General features: G+C 39.9%; 1 protein-coding gene across 2 annotated transcripts; it reads left to right on the top strand.

Moving 5' to 3' along the window:
- The first annotated feature begins 218 nt into the window (after nucleotides 1-218).
- Nucleotides 219-16,583, top strand: TNFRSF11B (TNF receptor superfamily member 11b). 2 transcript variants are annotated; one of them, XM_035318746.1, is made up of 5 exons: nucleotides 219-557; nucleotides 9,772-10,141; nucleotides 13,551-13,745; nucleotides 14,032-14,256; nucleotides 15,422-16,583. In XM_035318746.1, the coding sequence occupies exons 1-5, from the start codon at nucleotides 528-530 to the stop codon at nucleotides 15,808-15,810; spliced, it is 1,209 nt and encodes a 402-aa protein (XP_035174637.1). In that variant the 5' UTR covers nucleotides 219-527; the 3' UTR covers nucleotides 15,811-16,583. The 2 variants fall into 2 exon arrangements, with proteins under 2 accessions (XP_035174637.1, XP_035174638.1); XM_035318747.1 differs by lacking the exon at nucleotides 219-557 and adding an exon at nucleotides 621-843.
- Nucleotides 16,584-17,672: the final 1,089 nt, after the last annotated feature.

The raw sequence follows: 17,672 nt of genomic DNA, 5'->3' as shown, positions 1-17,672 counted from the left end.
AGGCCCCCTGTGAGAGCTGGCAGTGGGGCCGCAGAGCCCACAGCTCGGGTGCCAGCAGTGATTTTTAAACATGTGCCCTATAAACCTGGTTGCTGAGACATGTTGTCCTGGAGGCACGTGTCTCCCTGCCAAGCCAGCTGCGTAGGGGAGAAAAAAAGGGGGGGGAGATAGACAGACAGACAGACAGAGCCCAATTAAACCCTCCCCTGGCCAGCCCCTGACACTCCCTCCTGCATTTTCCAGTCTGTGGTTAACAGCACTCAAAGGGTTCCATTAAGTCATCAAGTTTTACAGGTTCCTTAAAAAAAAAAAAAAAAAAAAGAGAGAGAGAGGGAGAGGGAGAAAAGTTTGGTCATGGTAGGGAATGAGTGATCAAAGCTGAGCCAAAGCTTCCTGTTACACCGGGACTATATATATATCGTGTCTTTAATGTTGAGGGATGTAAGCAGGCTGCTAGGAGGCTGGAGCACACTAGCTGACTCTCTGCCTGATTTCCCAGCTCGCTGAGGTTTCTTCCACCGACCACAATGAACAAGTTCCTGTGCTGCACACTTGTGGTAAGTCCCTTCAGAGAGGTAGATAGGCTTTAAGATGCAGTACGGCTTCAGAGATGAGGCTGTAAAGACCCAGGGCTTTTATTTTGTATTTTGTTTTGTAGTTGTTTTGTTTCGTTTCATTTTTGTTTCGCTTTTGTTTTGTTTCTTTTCTTTTCTTTTGCATTCTCTTTGATTTCGTGGTAAACCTTTTTCATTTCATCACACTGAGTTTTCCTGGTGAGGGTTGGAGTGAGATGGACACATCCAGCTTCAGGGAGGAAGCAGAGATTTTGTTCACATTCTTAAGGTAGTGGCATGATTTGGTTTCTTTTTGCCTTCTTTTTTATCTTCCTCTCACCCTTGGTGAGACTTCATTGTACTGGACTAACATAAAACACTGTATCTAGGAATGAATTTTAGAAATAGTAGGCTGGAATGTTTGTTTTTGATTTACAAAAGCTCCATCCTTGCCTGTCTGTATAATCTTTCCTACAGTGGCACAAGTCAGTGTCTCTGATACTGGCTTTCTTTCCCTGAAAATCCACTGTGGACTCCAAAAAAAAAAAAAAAAAAAAAAAAAAAATGCATGTGGTGCTTATTTTGGCTTAGAAATTTCAGCTTCGTGTGCAAGAAAATGATGATTTAGTAGCTGTGCCTGTAGCTTTTACAGAAAAAGTTGGGTTATTAAATCTGGTATAAGCCCCTGCTTTAATAAGTTTTTGTTTACATGGCGATTTAGAAAGATACTTCCAGATGCAAATTTAGAGATGTTAGCAGTGCAGTAAATCTTTCAAAATACCACTTAATCCGTTTAGCTGCATGGAATTTTGTATGATGTCAGTTTAATTAAAACCTGCATACAGGCAGATACTGTGTAACATCTACTTAGAGACTATTCATCTTTTGGATAAGAAAATATTAAAATAAAAACATTAAGAATAATATTCAAAGTAGGGTATTATATGTGTCTGTGCAGTAACTTGTTTCTCGCTTGTTTTGGTGAGTACAGTGGCATTAACGTTGTGGTAGAACATTAGTTTTGAGTTCCAGTTATTTTGAAAGCTCTTTATAAATGCCTTGAGATTTCCAGGATCCGATGAGTAATACATGTTTATTACTTTCTGTAGAACTTTCTGAAAGAGCTTTTTGAGAAACAAACCAAAGTAATTAATGGTGCAAGGGAAGCAAAAATTGTCAGGCTCGTGGTTGGCAAATTGAAATGCGAGGCAGCTTTTTCATCTAAGGTATGATGTGCTTTCTTTTTCCATACAGAAGCACAAAATGTCAATTTGGGAATTTCAGCAAATAGCCTCTTATCTGTGGTTGTCATAAAATAATCACATCAGCATTTTGGTTTTAATTAGGTGTAATGTTCTTTCACAAAGTAATAACGTTTGGTGAAGTTCAGCAGAATCCTCTGGCAGTGGAGTCTCTGAGCTGAAATATATCACAGTGACAGGAGTACATACCAGAGAGCTTCATCATTCAACTCTTTTTTTCTCCATTTAAAATGAATTTATTTCATGTTATTGTGAAACCTAAGTGCTGTCAGATGTGCTGCAGCTCACAGAGTAGTTTTTATAAAAGCATTTGTAGGAGGCACAACAGCAGCTGAGGGTTGTGTGTGTTTGGCTCACATGCCTTAAAGCCAGTGTGAAGTCACCATAGCTAAACAGGACAGTTTGGACATGGTGTACTTTCAGCCTCAGCCTCTTCACGGGTTTCAGAAAGGGGACCTGCTGTGGTAGTGCATGCGTGTATGTGTTTGTTGGAACACTAAAACTGCTTACAAACAGACAAGCATTATGAAATAGGACGGAATTGAAAGAAATTCCACAGAGATGGATGTTGTTATTTGTCACGTAACTATCTTGACCCTTAAACTTGACCTTTCTCTATTTTAGATCTCTTGGGCACATGTGACATGCTTTTTCTGGCCTGCCTGCTGGGTTACAGTGTGTAGGCAGTAGTGGCTTTGCAGCCTGTGAGGGTAGGAGTTATCTTTCTGTTTGACTTTCATTCTTTCTTTCTGTCTGTCTGCAAGTGTGTTGGGTAAAAATAAAACACCAAAGTTACCAGAAGAATTTTGAAAAGATATTGTCAGAATTTAAATTACACACACTTTTCTAATCTCATGGAAACTTTATTTTTGCTCCTTTTGTAGTTAACTTTCATTCTAGTAGAATTACCACTCTGATGGTCTTCCTGGAGAAAGATAACCTGTTTGGTATTTTTGGTATTTGGTATTTGCCCATACTGTTAGACTTACTGTTTCTTTAGCTAGCTCGTCAGTTGTTAGTGATTCTGTTTGATGCAGTGTTAACCTGTAGTCCTGGTGGTAACATCCCAGGTTTGGGTTAGCTGTACGTCTTGCTGTCACTGTGATGGATAATGTTCCAAAATAGGATTTATTGATACGATGCATCTTTTGGTGAGTAGCTGCTTATTCTTTGCTGCTTTCTCCCTCCACAAGCTTCAGGAAAGATGTAACTCACATAAATGAAGACACAAAGCTGCTGTTCAGTTGAATGTCATTTTCCTCCCATTGAAAATTAAACAATAGTTTAGATCCCTAAATTGCTTTGTGAATGACAACTAGCTGTGCCTCACTAAAGTCTCTACAAGATTTGAATTGCTAATGTATCACATTAACAGATGAGATGGAGAAATAAAGATAGTGGTTGATAGCCACAGTTTTGAATACAGGCAGCTCAAGAAAGTCATTAGTTACATTTCTTAAACAAAACAGTGGCCACCAATCTACAAAGCATCTTCTATGCAAAAGTAGGTCCTGTTACATCTAAACTGAACGGATTGCATTGAAACAGTTGGCAGAAAGGTGGAACAGCTTTATAAGCAAATCTCAAACCAGCTAAAATGACTGGTTTAGCTTTTCTTATTTGAGATTTGAGTATTTCCCGGTTGGCCAGATGGATGGCAGTCATTTCTCCCTAGATGACAAATATTTTATGCTAGCTATTTACAATAAATGATTGTGGACCCGATCCAGCATGACAAGGTCTTATACTGGATATATCTAGAAATACTGTTCTGATTTGACAAGCTACTAGTATGAGGGACCTCATTAATACCAATCAGTGTTGCATTTTGCCACACGGATTTCTCTGGGGTCTGTGGGCGATTTCAGCGAGGCGTTCTGCCTCAGGACTGAGGGCCTCCTACCTTAGCTTTGTCCAAATGCTTTGTGTAGAAAAGCAAAGTAGGAGAGTTGTGAGGTTTTACTTTCAACCCAATGCAAATAGCAGGAGTGATCTGACAAATGCTCTCAATGATTATCTATCAAGCAGGAAAATATGCTTAGGAATAGTTGGGGAATGCAAAACAGAAACAGATTTATCTTTCTCAGCAAATTAAACATTCTCCTTTGGTCTGCAACCCAAAACCACAAAACCAAGCTATAAAATAATATTTTCATATGTTGAAAAACCACTTTATTTTATCTCACAAAGCAGTGATTTAAGGGAATGATGCTTGAAAGATTTTTGCTTTATTGGCTTTGTCTTCCAGTTCATTTTAATTCAACAAGAAAAGGCAAGCAGCTCTTTGCCTTACATTTGAAGATGAAAGAAAAGGGCGTGTACTTCTTTCATGCCTGAGATCTGAAATGAAATTTTACTGTCACATTATTTCTCTTTCAAAAGCAGCTTCTAAGGGCTCAAAGAAATGGACTGCACAGACCTTTTATGTGAGGATTGACTGTTCTGTGTATGTTGACATAAGGATGGTATGGAAAAATACTGCTTTAGGCCTAATGTGTTGAGTAACAGAATCAAAGAATTGCTTTTTAGCCTTGGGTAGCTCATTTTTGGATAAAACATACTAAGTAACATTACACTAACCTTGAACTATTAGGATACTTACAAATATTAGTCCAATTCTGCTATCATCCTCTAAGCTGAAGGCTCCAGTATGTGTATCAGCAAACCCTGCTTTCAGTTATCTCAGTATGTACTTGCATGACACTGGCTTACACTGGGTTTATACTTCAGTATTTGCAGTTCATCCCAAGTCCTTGCACGGAGATGGCTAATTTTGAGAGGAACTCAGGGTCTGTCCTGGGTGATGGAGGAGGACTGAGCTTTTCAGTCCTTTCAGAAGTGGGGCCAGAGCTCTAGAGGTGAATTTCACCTGGCAGGTTGATGGTTATAGTTAATGACACTAGATTTTGTTTTGTTTTAGTAATTATTCTATTACTGATAGCTTTTTGAATTCATAGAACAAACAACAACGACAAACGGGGATTGTTTTTTTAAGCTGAGCCTTGCATTTCACTACTGGTAGGATCACCCTTTGCAAGTGAGTGCATTCTGAGTCAGATTAACAGTTACTTCATTGAGATGAACGAGGTGCTGAGTATCATTGGCTTCCATTGGTTTGGGAAAGTAACGTATTTGCTTAGGGTTTAAAATTGGAGAGGCCTGCCTATGCCTTTTGTGTCTGTTCCTCAGCTCTTCCAGGAATCTGAGCAGCGTATTTGCTTTCAGAAATATGTAAAGGGCTATACTTGAAGTACTTGGGTTTCTTGCACCTACTTCTCTGTAAAAGGCAGTTCCCAAACTTCTTCTGACGAGAGAATCCCCTTTTCATTTGCCAGCATTATTCTTTAACCGAGAAAGCTCTTCTCTTTCCATGTGTGTGTTATCTCTACTGAATCTATAGGCATTGTTTTGACTTGTCAAGCTATTGCCTCTTCATGGCCAGGCTCTGTGTTTCCTTCTCATCTTTCTTGACACCTCTTCTGGTCAGAATTAACCTCTCCTAAACAAGGACGAACAGAATTTTATGCAATCTACTGAATGACAAATCCGTAACTTTGGCCAAGTAGAATCCCACTTCACTTTCTTAAAGTTTAAAGGATAAAATGAAGCCAGACTTAAAGTTTCTTAATTCTTTCAAACTGGAACGTGCCTTTTTTCTCCACTAAGTGCAGAACAGGCCAATGACAACATGATTTTAGGAGAAATCCCACTTTCTGTGCAGCTCTCAGGAAGACTAACAGTTCAGGAGTAGGAAGTTCTGATGACTGCATTTACATGTGCTCCAGTGGTGCTATTCCTTACAGCAGAGGTTCAGGAGTTTAGCCCACCTTTATGTACAGGTATCTAGCTCAGTCAGAGGCTTTACGTGACTGAGAATGTGCTACCAACTTGGTCCTGCCATGGCTTAAGAGAAATGTCAGGAATGACATAAAATGCATTTAATTAGCATTTTAATTTGATTCAGGAACATGCTTTTAAAGGGCCTCCACCGATCATCCTTGTTTGCTGGATTTTAGTTTGCACATCAGAGCAGACTTAGGAGCGCACAAGGTGGATTTACAAAAATAAACGGGATTGATGAAATTAAATCCAGAGATGGACTCCAGAGATGCACCAGATGTGCCGTAACCACTAATTCACAATCAGTCCATGATAGCAGATTGAAGTTAGTCCCAATTAACCCCTGCCAAATCATGTGTAATGTGGATGTCAGGTGCTCAGCACCATCTGTTTTGCTCTACAAATCTGCTGTAACAGGTGACCCAACTTGCTAATCTAAGCACAGCTAGGGGGATGTTCATCAATGTGTCTCAGGCCAGTGGAAAAGATAATTTAGTGAAGTTCCCCTCTAGTTTATTCTGTGAGCTGAGGGACAAGAAGTCCCTCATTCTGTTTACGCCAAGTTGCTGCAGTAAAACCGTCAAAAACCCTGCTTAATCACCTTCCACCACCTTTCCTGTTTTTTTGCAAAACATCTGAAAAATTGGTTTTACTTTGGCACCTCGGTTCAAGGATAACTTCAGGTTGTATGTTAATAACCAGAATAGTTACATGTGCTGTCTGCTTTCTGTCTGCATAGAAGACGATCTTGCAGATCTATTATCTGAGTAATGTTAAGAGACCTACAGCAGTCTCATGAAGAAGGATGGTGTTGGGGACTGGAGTCTAGAAATGTACTTAACAACATACTAATGGATGCACTGAGTCTAAGAAAAAAAATTAACCAGGAAGAAGCCCGAAAAAGCCCCTAAACACCCCTGCTGTCTGTGGCAGGATTTGATGCATAGAGGAGATTTGAGAGAAAGGCAGAAACATAGTGATATTTTTCCAAAACACTCTTCCAGACTCAAGCAGTTTGTGGTTTGGGATTTCCTGATCAAGAGGCGATGTTTGTGTTTAATTGACCTTTATGTGAATTTTCTTCTTTTACTATGTCCTGACTATGTCCTGTTGCATTTTGCACCCAACCACTTAGGATGCCCTGTGGTAATGAGATACAAACGGTTAACAATCAAGCCATAACAGTGGTGGGTAGTCTAGCTCTATGTTGAAAATGAAGTATGAAATGTTTTGGTAAAAGACCAAAATATTAATTGCATTTATAGCATTAGTTTGACTGAAAGGTCTTTTATAATTGTTTACCTAGTAAGAGTTTGACCCAGAGTACATATGGCTCAGGCATGGATTATTGCAGCTATATAATGTGTGTTTTGGGGAAGAAAGGGAAGACAGGTGCGATGTGCTTTTCTATTAAAAACACAAAGAAAACAGTGATGTGCAAAGACTGATAGTCCTTTTGTGACACTGATAAATTAATCGTATTATTATGTTTATTGGTTACATTCATTTAGATGAATAGTGTTCTGCTTGGCAGTAATAGTTCATAGCTGTTTGGTGTTCCAAAGTTAAAGCTTAGCATTGTCTCCCACACATATTGTTCAGGTATGGTTTTGCTCCTCTCGGTCTGGACCTTTGCTTTGTGATAATTTCTTTCCGAACGATACTATAATTAAAATTTGAATCAATTACTCTCTGCAACTGTATTGAGTTGTTATTGACTTGCTTCACTTAGCAGTTGGGTCCTCAGGAAGGGAGCACCTCCATTTTTCCCTACAAAACCCCATGCTCTCATACCCCAATTAAAGAAGTTGAATTCTCTTAAGCCGTGAATCATCCCCTGCAGCTCAACCTCTCACTTGCCTCTTGTATATGATTTCCAGAGTAAATTGTCACGTAAGAAAAATGGACAAATTCTTGTCATTCGTACTTCTGCATGTTACCAAGAGAAGTTGATCAGCCTTGAAACGGTCCGCCTAACCGTTTGGCACCTGACAGTGCGTGAGCAAGAACAGCCTGCATATCTGGTTGCTGTCCCTAATCATTTTCACAGTTTCAGATTTTCGTCTGTATGTGGTACTGTCTTGGGCTTCCACAGACATCTGCATGAAATACAGGTTTATTCTTGTCTTTGTGGCATTTGTGCCGCATGTTGCAGTCTGTTACGTTCTGCGAATGGAGTGCATGTGCCCATGGAAGCATGGGACTCTGTGGGATGCGACAATACCTACTCCTGAGTAAAAAACGGAGAATAAAACTTGAATGTTCACATCAGTAATTGATGTGATTATCAAGACTTCCTTATTACTAGTGTAATAGTGGTAGATTTACCAAGGGTGGGTGCACTTTTCATCAATGGAAAGCCATTCACTTTCAAAAAATGTGCTGCACCCTCTTGTTAAATAGACTGCATGAAACAGATCCAGTCATTTAAGAAAAACGGAGCTGTACATCATCAGCAAACCTCAATGAGCAATGAGGAATTTCTTACAATGGAAGACACTGTGCATTGAAATCACAAGAGAAAGTGGATCCCCTACATGTAGAAATAGCCAAGTTACGGGTTGAAGGGTAACTAGAATAGGCAGTGGGGAGTATCCATACTGTCTGCATTTCATTCTTCAGCGTGTGTAGGCATAGCTATTTCAAAAGTGGATTTACAGACAACATGAGAATGCAATTAAGAATATTTTGAATTCCTAATTTAGGCATCTCATATTACTTGGTGCAAATGCTCTGACTTGTGTTAATGCAGGTGAATATTTAATTATCTTTTCCTGCCTTAATGAGAATTTCATGTAATAAGTGCAATGCTGTGGCAACAGTGAGGCTCTTAGGTGAAGCCTCTTCAGGAAATTTAGAGTCTAAGTGAATAAAAAGAGTTAATTCCACTTACACTTTGGGGACATCTACATAGGAAAAGCAGAAAATAAAGTCTTGAAATTGAATTTGCAACTCCGCATTAGCTAGCTGGGATTAAAATAGCAGCAAAGACCTTCAAAGCTAGATCTTTAATTTGAATGGATACATAGGAATTTTTTTTCACTCGGAGCCAGTTTACTTCACGTTTATAAACCATACAAGTTTCAAAAGGGAGGCAGCACATACATCCGTGTTCTCAGTGTGAAGCCTGAGCTCCTGGCGAACCCTGCAGAGTAGGGGCTGTACTTAGGGAAGTAAACAAATGAGTCCTTTTTTGGTGGAATCACATAACCGAAGTTTTTGTAACAAGACCAAAATGACATGATATCAAGGCTGTCTCTATAGAGGGGCAGACCATTAGATCCTAAATCTCACAAGCTAAGCAGACTTGGAGGAAGCAAAAGCGGTTGTAGCTGGCACCGGACCTGGTCCTAGGACGGCATTAAGCATTCCCTACCTGTGGTTTTAGATAGGAATTGAAAGCGTTACCCTGACCTATTCCAGCTCATGTGATTAATTCCTTAATGCACCTTTCATTAACTGTAGCTTTCCCTACCTATGTCCTAAGCTACACCTTCATACTTGCAGTGACTGGCGTGTTTTACCCCCAGACCTGCAGCATTTCAGGGAAAGATTAAATGGAAGACATTAAAAAGTCACCTATATTGTTCTAGCCATTTGTTGCTGGTAAATATACATGTTGTAAGGAATCATCCTTTAAATGCATCTCTAGGAGTGGTACACTACGCTTGTCAGATGTGTATGCTCAGATACTTACAATGTCTTTTGCATCTGAAGCGCTTGATACTCAAGAAGGCAAGCGTGGATAATCCCTGCCTTGCTGTACATCAAATATGTCGGTGACACTAGTAGGCTGTGTTTGCTGGTACCAGGGGGCAAAGATGATTGCCCAGTGATATTAAAAGGATGTAAGTGGTAGAAAAATAGGTTCTGCAGTTCTGTAAGAACAAAGAAGTACTAATGTCAGGAAGACTTGCTGGATAAGACCCTAGCATTTTCCAATTCTAAGACAGACATGGGAGAGTCTGGAAGCTGGATAATATTTTACAAATTTGAAACACAAACATTTTTTCTGAAGATAGCAATGTGGATAGACTCACAAACTCATTAAAACATAGGTTTCTTTGAGTCTGTGGTGCCCCAACATGACCAATGTTTTCTTTCCCTGTGGCTAGCTCTTGGACATCTCCGTCAAGTGGTCCATCCAGGACGTCTCTCCCCACAAGTATCTCCATTACGACCCAGGGACATCTCGTCAAGTGATGTGTGACCAGTGCCCTCCCGGGAGCTACGTAAAGCAGCACTGTACCGCTGCCAGCCCGACAGTGTGTGCCCCGTGCCCAGACCAGTACTACGCCGAAGACTGGAACAGCAACGATGAATGCCAGTACTGCAGTGCCGTTTGCAAGGAGCTGCAGTACGTCAAGCAGGAGTGCACGAGCACGCAGGACCGCGTCTGCGAGTGCATCGAAGGCAGGTACCTGGAGCTGGAGTTTTGCTTAAAGCACACGGAGTGTCCTCCTGGATTTGGTGTCACACAGCCAGGTACGTTCCACTTCTCAATAAGCAGAGAAGTAATTAGTGCTCTGCAACACATTGAAAGCTTGTGGTGCTTACAAGATTAGGAAACAAGCTTGTCCAGACGAAGGTGCAGGACAGTAAATTGTAAAGGCAATTGAACCTGTTCCTAGCCTGCTTCATTTGGACCGTAGCCAAAGGAACATTTCTCAGTGGAATACCCTGCTCCTACTGTAATATATAACTTAATGGCAGTAGCAAATGTAGCAAATTGCACTCTAATGAGAAACATGATGGATTGCCTCTTTTAAAGGAACATTATCTGGAATGTAGTATTTGTGTGTGTGTGATAAATAATAATGTTTTTCATTGTGAAATCTGCTGTTTCAAGCAACTGTATATCTTGACAAACACCAGGAGCACTAAGTGTTTGACACCAAGTGTATAATTATAACAATATTAATATAGCTCTAGCAGCACAGCAATATGTGGTAATAATTAATTATCATTGTCCTAAGTGGAACTCTTTGGGAAACTGCTGCTGTTATCATACAAACAGCCATTTCTTTGTCAAACGGACTGGCACTGTGCTGAATGTCTGGTGGGGATACGGAGTGAAGCGGCGCTTTTCAGTGGAGTGTATTCTTCATTTGAGACAACACAAATTGTTAAACCAATAAGTTCTTCTCTCCAAACAAAATACATTATTTATCATTTGGCAAATGTCAAGGCACAGTTTAGCTCCTATATTTGATACAGCCTGAAAGAATTGTAAACTGTCATTGTACTGGAGACCAATAACTGTCTGGAGAAGAGCATCGAGGAAGGGAATACAGAAAATCAAGGCATCTTCTACACAAACCTGTAGGCAGCCAACCTCCAGAGCTACAGAACTACTCCCTAGTAGTTACACATACAGAGTGAGAAACCCTAGGACGGGCTGTACATTTTAGAGCTGTGCTGAGTGATAGCTCAGGAGGCCTTTCTCTGGTTACAAACATCACACTGGAGAACATCTTTAATGTAGGGAGTAATGTCACTGCTCCCTGAGTAATTGGTTACGTGAGCTCTACTCTGATGCCACATCTGCTCTTGCCACCATTAAACATTTCCATGCAGTTCCATTGGCAGCAGCAGTGTTTCCATGTTATAAACCTTCGTTAACCTACATCATTGTAGCTAGTGGCTTGGGTTAATGAGGTGCTGCTGCCGTATCTCAGCAGCAAGTCAAAAATTACTAAGTTCTCAGAAAGCCCGCCCAGGAGACAAAGAAAGAAGCAGAAACTGTCCAAGCAACCCTGCAAGCACAGTGAAACCATGGTGCACAAATTTGAATTCCTCACTTCAAAATGAAACAAACTTTGGAAGAAGATCAGTTCTTGAATTGTGTAATTTATTGGAAAGTCGGTTTCCAAAAGCCCATCAGAATGAACCAGCTAAACCTAAGCAGACCTCAAACAAGGAGCGAAAACATTGTAAAAATAATTGCGTCCCCCTGTTTCAACAGTCAGTTTTGGAGATGAGGCATCGACTAAGAATTTAATGAGCACAGACCACGTTGTCTTCCTGCTATATGATACTGCTGAACTTTGTACTGACGTAAGTTCAGATGAAATAAAACCTGAGCGTAGAAAAATATGCTCCCACTGCTGCACAGTGTGGTTCAGAGCCTCGTTCAGAGCATACAGCATTAGAAATGATATCCGACTGTTGCCCCACTGCTGGTAGCTAGTGATTACATCGGGCGGATCGCTTGACTTTGCTCGTCCCCACTTCTGCGTGTAACCTACTCAGGCTGTGTTCCCTGCTGCCACACTCGGCCCCGTACCTGGCAGAGCTTTGGGTAGCAGCCCGCTTGGGAATCAAGGCCTCTACAGGGCAGCCTTATCTCCCTGCCACGCTGCCGCTTCCCCGCGGGAATGGGGGATTCCAGCCAAACTGCAGGGAGCGGCGGGCCGGCAGGGCTGCGGCAGTTTGTGCCCTGAGTGGGCAGATAAGCGGCAAAGCAGAAGCCGGTGAGGCGGGGAGATTACTTTGTGCTCAGCCCTGAGGAAGCTGGTGGATTACCCGTTTTATTTCCCTCTTGTGCGGCGAAGGTAACAGGGGAAGCTCTGAACAGGCTGATGTACCGTTTGCAGGGACTCTCCTTTCTTCCTCTTCCTCGCTGATGAAACACGTGTCTGTAGGAGGGAAAGCTGCTAGAACTTCAGACTTCTCAGAAAAAAACATTGCTGCCTGCTCAGGTGCAGATGCTGGCTGGAGTTTTGTACAAGCCAGAGCCGCTGGCAGTGCCTGCTGGGGAAGCAAACACCAGGGCAGGCGTGCACGTGGCCTTCCCCAGCCCCCCTGCTGTTGGCTGCAGAAATCAGAGGGTTTGTGGAGGGTGGCAGTGCAATTTCCGGGTGCACAACAGCTAAAAAATCCCCCATTTTTATAACTTACTGTCTAATGAAAGAAGTAGTAGATCAGGTGTATGCAAATATTGTTTATTTCACGGCTAGCTGAAAGCTCAAGACTCTTCTTCTCTGAGGAAATGTCCCAAATAAATTAAATCTACTTAATTACTGACATTGTAATAAGCATCCACATGCAAATACTACCAAAATACACTAGATGGAGGCACATTCATATTCCAATAGAATTTCCAATTATCTGCAAAGGATTTTAAGCATGTGCTTAAATCCATGTTCAATAATGCAATATTAGATCTTAGACCTTAGACCTTAGCTCTTAGATCTTAGACCTTAGACCTTAGACGCTTGCTTAAATGTTGGCTGAATAACCATGAATTAAATTAAAAAATAAATGAATGTGTATTAAATATTTTTCCTATGTTAGATGTTGCTTTCTCTGCTTTAAAAAATATTTTAAAGAGCCAAAATTCAAGCCAAGAAAAAAAGTTCAAAACTGTTGGTGAAGTTATATTTTCCTGAATAATTTAATTCTTTAGAAGTGGAAGTACTTACCAGAGGGTCTTTAGCTGATACCTAGTTGAGTTATTTCTGGCTAGAGCTGAAGTGCTTCCTTTGAGTAAGGTTCTGTGCAGTTATTACAGAGTTCGATTTAGAGAAATGTCTTGTGCCATTTAATTATTTTACGGAGTATTTGTATGGATGAAGTGTGAAGGTACAGACCTCATGTAATATCTGAACAGGCTCAAGTAATTACTGAGTTGAAGACCCTTATAGAAGTTGATAACAAGTGCACTTAAGAGTACTGTTTATTCTGTTACTTTAGCAGGAACATTAATCTCTGAAATAAGCTTTTTTAAAAAAGTGTTTTTTTCATTACTGTGATTCCTTCATAGCTTAGATATGTGAAAAACAGAAGCCAACACAATTTTGGGAAGAATATATATGTATTTGTTTATTTTTATTTTTATTTTAAACAGTTGAGGTTGTATATAATTGGATGCATTGTTTTCCTGTTTCCACAGGTACCCCTGAGAGTGACACTGTATGTAAGAAATGTCCAGAGGGATTTTTCTCCAATGTAACATCATCCAAAGCAGTCTGCCAGAAGCACACAAACTGTAGTGCACTGGGTTTCAAAATAGCATTGAAGGGAAATGCAGTTCGTGACAACGTCTGTCAGGAAAATACAGATACATCACCTCAGAAATGTGGCATAGGTGTGTACCACGTTAAACAGGAGTGCTCTGAAAACATGCCTTTGAGTATTGTTATAATGAAAGTAGCAGCATTTATGATAAAGATACCTACTCATTTGCCTGCTACAGAACTGGATGTAGTCAGTGGAACTTGAGCACAGAGCAACAAGCACTGTAAAGACTACTTATTAGTTTTAGTGTTTTTTAAACAGTTTTGCTTAACATCCTTGCTGCATGCCACTTACTCCAGAGACAAGCAGGGCAACAGACATTACAACAACTGACATATCCTTTTTTTTCGTTTCAGATGTAACCCTGTGTGAGGAGGCTTTGTTTAGGTTTGCTGTTCCTACTTTTCTCGTGCCTAACTGGCTGAACTTGCTAGCAGATAGTTTGCCTGGGACAAAGCTTAGCACAGAAAATATTGAACGGATTAAACAAAGGCATGGTTCACAAGAGCAGACTTTCCAGCTTATGAAATTATGGAAGCAGCAAAACAAGGAACAGGATATAGCCAAGAAGATTAATCAAGGTACTGTCTATTAATAGCACTTATATCGTGAGCAACCTTCTAAACGGTATTTTAAAAATTGCTTGGGATCAAATTCCTCCTGGTGAGGTGTTATGCTCTGAGGACTCACAGGGCTTGACAGAGATTTATTGATGCAGTAAGCAGAGTGAAGCTGAAGGGAAGCAGGAGGAATGTTTTCCTGATCAGCCCAGGGGACTGACTTCTTCCTAGAATTGTAGGCCACTTGGGAGTATGTGGCGTCACAGCCCAGATCCCCTTCTAAGGCTGTGCAATGCATGAAGAATTTTGATCAGGTGGGGAAAGTGTTTCCTGCCGTTGTATCTGAGCAGTGGCTGCTGAGGTTAGAGGGAGCAGGATGTATGCAACTGAGAGTACAATTTGCTGTTGTTTTTTGTTTGTTTTTGTTTTTTGTAAAGTGGAGATTGATAGCTTGAACCAGGACATCTATTCGTGGAATGGGAACACATGGGAATAAGGAATACACAGACATGCGTTCCCTTCTTTTTACCTTCTGGTATCTAGTTGTTATGCCAATTGACTGCTTTGTTGGTGCTGAATCTGCCAAGACAGGTGTCAAAGCTGAAGTAGTGTTGCAATGTTAACACCAAGGTTATTATGAAAGTCAAGCTAACTTTTTCATGTAAGCCACCATCAACAACCACCACATTTGCATGACCTTTTGTCCATTGGGAATATCCTTGCAAAATGCTGCAGAAATGTATTTTTTTTTGCCTCTCCTTTTAAATATGTATGCTTGTGTCAGATTGTGAAATGTCTAGAGCGCTTCAAATGGAAAATAACTACTTTAGCAAAGCCTGCCTAGACGTTTCTGAAGAAGAGCAAAACTTCCATTCACTAGAACCAAATATTAGGAGTCCTATCATGTACACAGAACAGTTTACAAGATAAATTAAGCAAGCTTATGGAAATAAATACTTGCTAGTAACTTTGTATGTAATTTGGGGCTGTTTGTATTTGCAAAGTTAATTACCTTCTTAAGTGCTTTTCAAAACTGGAGCCTAAAAAAACAGCATTGCTGAGAGAATAATTTGAAATAAAGAAAAAATGGAGCAGGAATATTCACTGCAATATTCTGGAAGAATACAGGTCACTGTACAGTTGTCATGCATTATATTTATCTGTCTTTCCTTTTTGCTTTCTATAGATATTGAACTTTGTGAAAGTAGTGTCTTAAGGCATATTGGCCACCCAAATCTCACCTTTGAACATCTCAACACACTGATGGCAAGCTTGCCAGGCAAAAAAGTGGGAAAAGAAGATATTGAACGCACAATGAAACTGTGTCAACCTACGGAGCAAGTTCTGAAGCTTCTCAATCTGTGGAGAATAAAGAATGGAGACCAAGACACCATCAAAGGTTTAATGTATGGACTGAAGCACTTGAAAACATACCACTTTCCAAAAACCACCATACAAAGTCTGAAGAAGGTCATTAAGTTTCTTCAGAGATTTACAATGTATAGATTATACCAGAAACTATTATTAGAAATGGTAGGAAACCAAATTAAATCAGTGAAAGTAAGATGCGTCTAATTCAAGATATTTTTCATTCTCCACTGACAATTTTTCTCTAATTACTGCCAGCAGTAATTAAACTGGAACGTTGTTTCCCTACATAATGTCTTACTATTTATAGAAATGCCTGACTGGAATAGCTCTAAGTCTTTTTCAGTGTTCTTGGAGATTTTTTTATTTTTTTTTCTTGTTTGTTTGTACGTTTTTGTTTGTTTTAAAATCACTTTTGTAAAAGCTGTTAACCTGTTGATAACACTAAGAGCCTGATTCAGCATTTTTGCACATTCAGAGTTGAAAAGCCCCACTATAGTTACTAGAGGAGAAAAGAATGCTGGACCTGGCTCTAATACAGTATTTGCTATTTATATTCTTTGAGGTATAAACATTTTTGTTGTACATATTTATTAAGTTAAATGGAAATTGTATGAGACTGAATTTTGGGAAGAGAAATGAAATGCACACTGTATATTTTCTAGTTAAACAAAAATGATCCCATATATTTTTCTGGCAAAATTTCGTAGCATGCTCTAAAAGTTCTTAATATCTTTACTTTTTGTATTTAAAGAAGTATTATTACTTAGTTTTATTTGTATAACTTGTGGTATCTTTGGGTAGGGATGTTTTAATTTATCCAACGATTTTAACACAAATGTGGTGAAAATATAGCACGTGACCTGAATATTTAAATATTCTGTGAGGAAGTGAATGTACCATATTTAAGAAGCTGGATTTTTACATAGAATTTCATAATCTTATTTTATAAAACAATTAAATTTTTCAGTTTACTTTTCGACTGGTGTTTTACTCGTGACTCAGAAGTAGGAACTAATAGCAAGGACATTCTACGTGGATTTTGCTGCTTATCTTGGGTTTGGCTCGTTGCTAACTCCCTGCTTGGTAGAGTAGTTAATATATGAGCCAAGTAAATATTGACCAGCACTGGCTTTTCATGGTCACTGTACAGGTGTAAAAAAAAAAAAGTAGAACATGTTAAAGTATTCGAGTTCAGAGGGCCCGGGTGATTCGATGCAATCGGTTACAACTCCATAGACGTATGTGGCCCAACATCACTCTTGGCCCGGCGTCATTCTTGGAGAGCTCACAACCTTTGCCCTAACCACAGCTTGTAATTTTATGAAGGAAAGATGATGCACAGGCCCTGCCGGGCTTGGAAAGCCTTACATTTTGCCACTATGTTTAAAGGAAGGGAGCACAGAGAGGTCACATTAAAAAAATAAAAAGTCGCTTACCATTGCCCTCAGTGGCAGAATGAGGCACCTGCACAGAGATGGACTCTGCAAAAAAGGACCGAAGAAGAAGGGAACAGACAGTGTATGAATGCTGTTATCAAAAGCTCAAATAATTTTAAGGGCTAGTCATCATTCACAGTGCAAGCCAAAGGCTTTGGTGGCTGCAGAGAGAGACTGTACTGTGTTGTTTTTTTTCTTCAAACTACAGGAACGGAGCTTATGTATGCAACATATTCCTTTCCCTTGTGTAAAGGAAGGAAAAGCCATCAGGCCTGAGAGACAAATATTCCTGTATTACAGATGAGAGGATTTTAGGCAAAGAATGAAAAAGAGAACCCTGGTAGATGTGATAGGTGCTCATCAAAAGTGCTCTCTTACAGAGAACAAACACAGCTTTAAAGTACTTGTTTTTATTTTTCACTGAATTCTCACACCACTTTTTGTATCAAAGTGCAACTACTCAGCAATAAACTCCCTTTTATATTTCACATTCTATATATTAACATTTAATTTATCATGTAGCCTAAAAATGGTGCTGAACACAAGAAATCCTGCTTTTGTGTTGATTCATTTGAAATCAGTTTCATAGTTTTACTGCTCTATCATTATATTAATATATAATTAAATAGG

The sequence above is a fragment of the Oxyura jamaicensis genome, chromosome 2 (assembly GCF_011077185.1).
Source record: "Oxyura jamaicensis isolate SHBP4307 breed ruddy duck chromosome 2, BPBGC_Ojam_1.0, whole genome shotgun sequence".
Taxonomy (NCBI): Eukaryota; Metazoa; Chordata; class Aves; order Anseriformes; family Anatidae; genus Oxyura; species Oxyura jamaicensis.
Note: the sequence above shows the minus strand (reverse complement) of the source record. Positions and strands in the feature narration are given on the sequence as shown.

Excerpts from the sequence above, each read along its gene's own strand:
- TNFRSF11B (XM_035318746.1), top strand. The coding sequence starts at position 528 with ATGAACAAGTTCCTGTGCTGCACACTTGTG. Across the intron at positions 13,746-14,031 it reads ACCTCAGAAATGTGGCATAG|ATGTAACCCTGTGTGAGGAG; the intron begins GTGTGTACCACG and ends TTTTCGTTTCAG. Across the intron at positions 14,257-15,421 it reads AGCCAAGAAGATTAATCAAG|ATATTGAACTTTGTGAAAGT; the intron begins GTACTGTCTATT and ends TGCTTTCTATAG.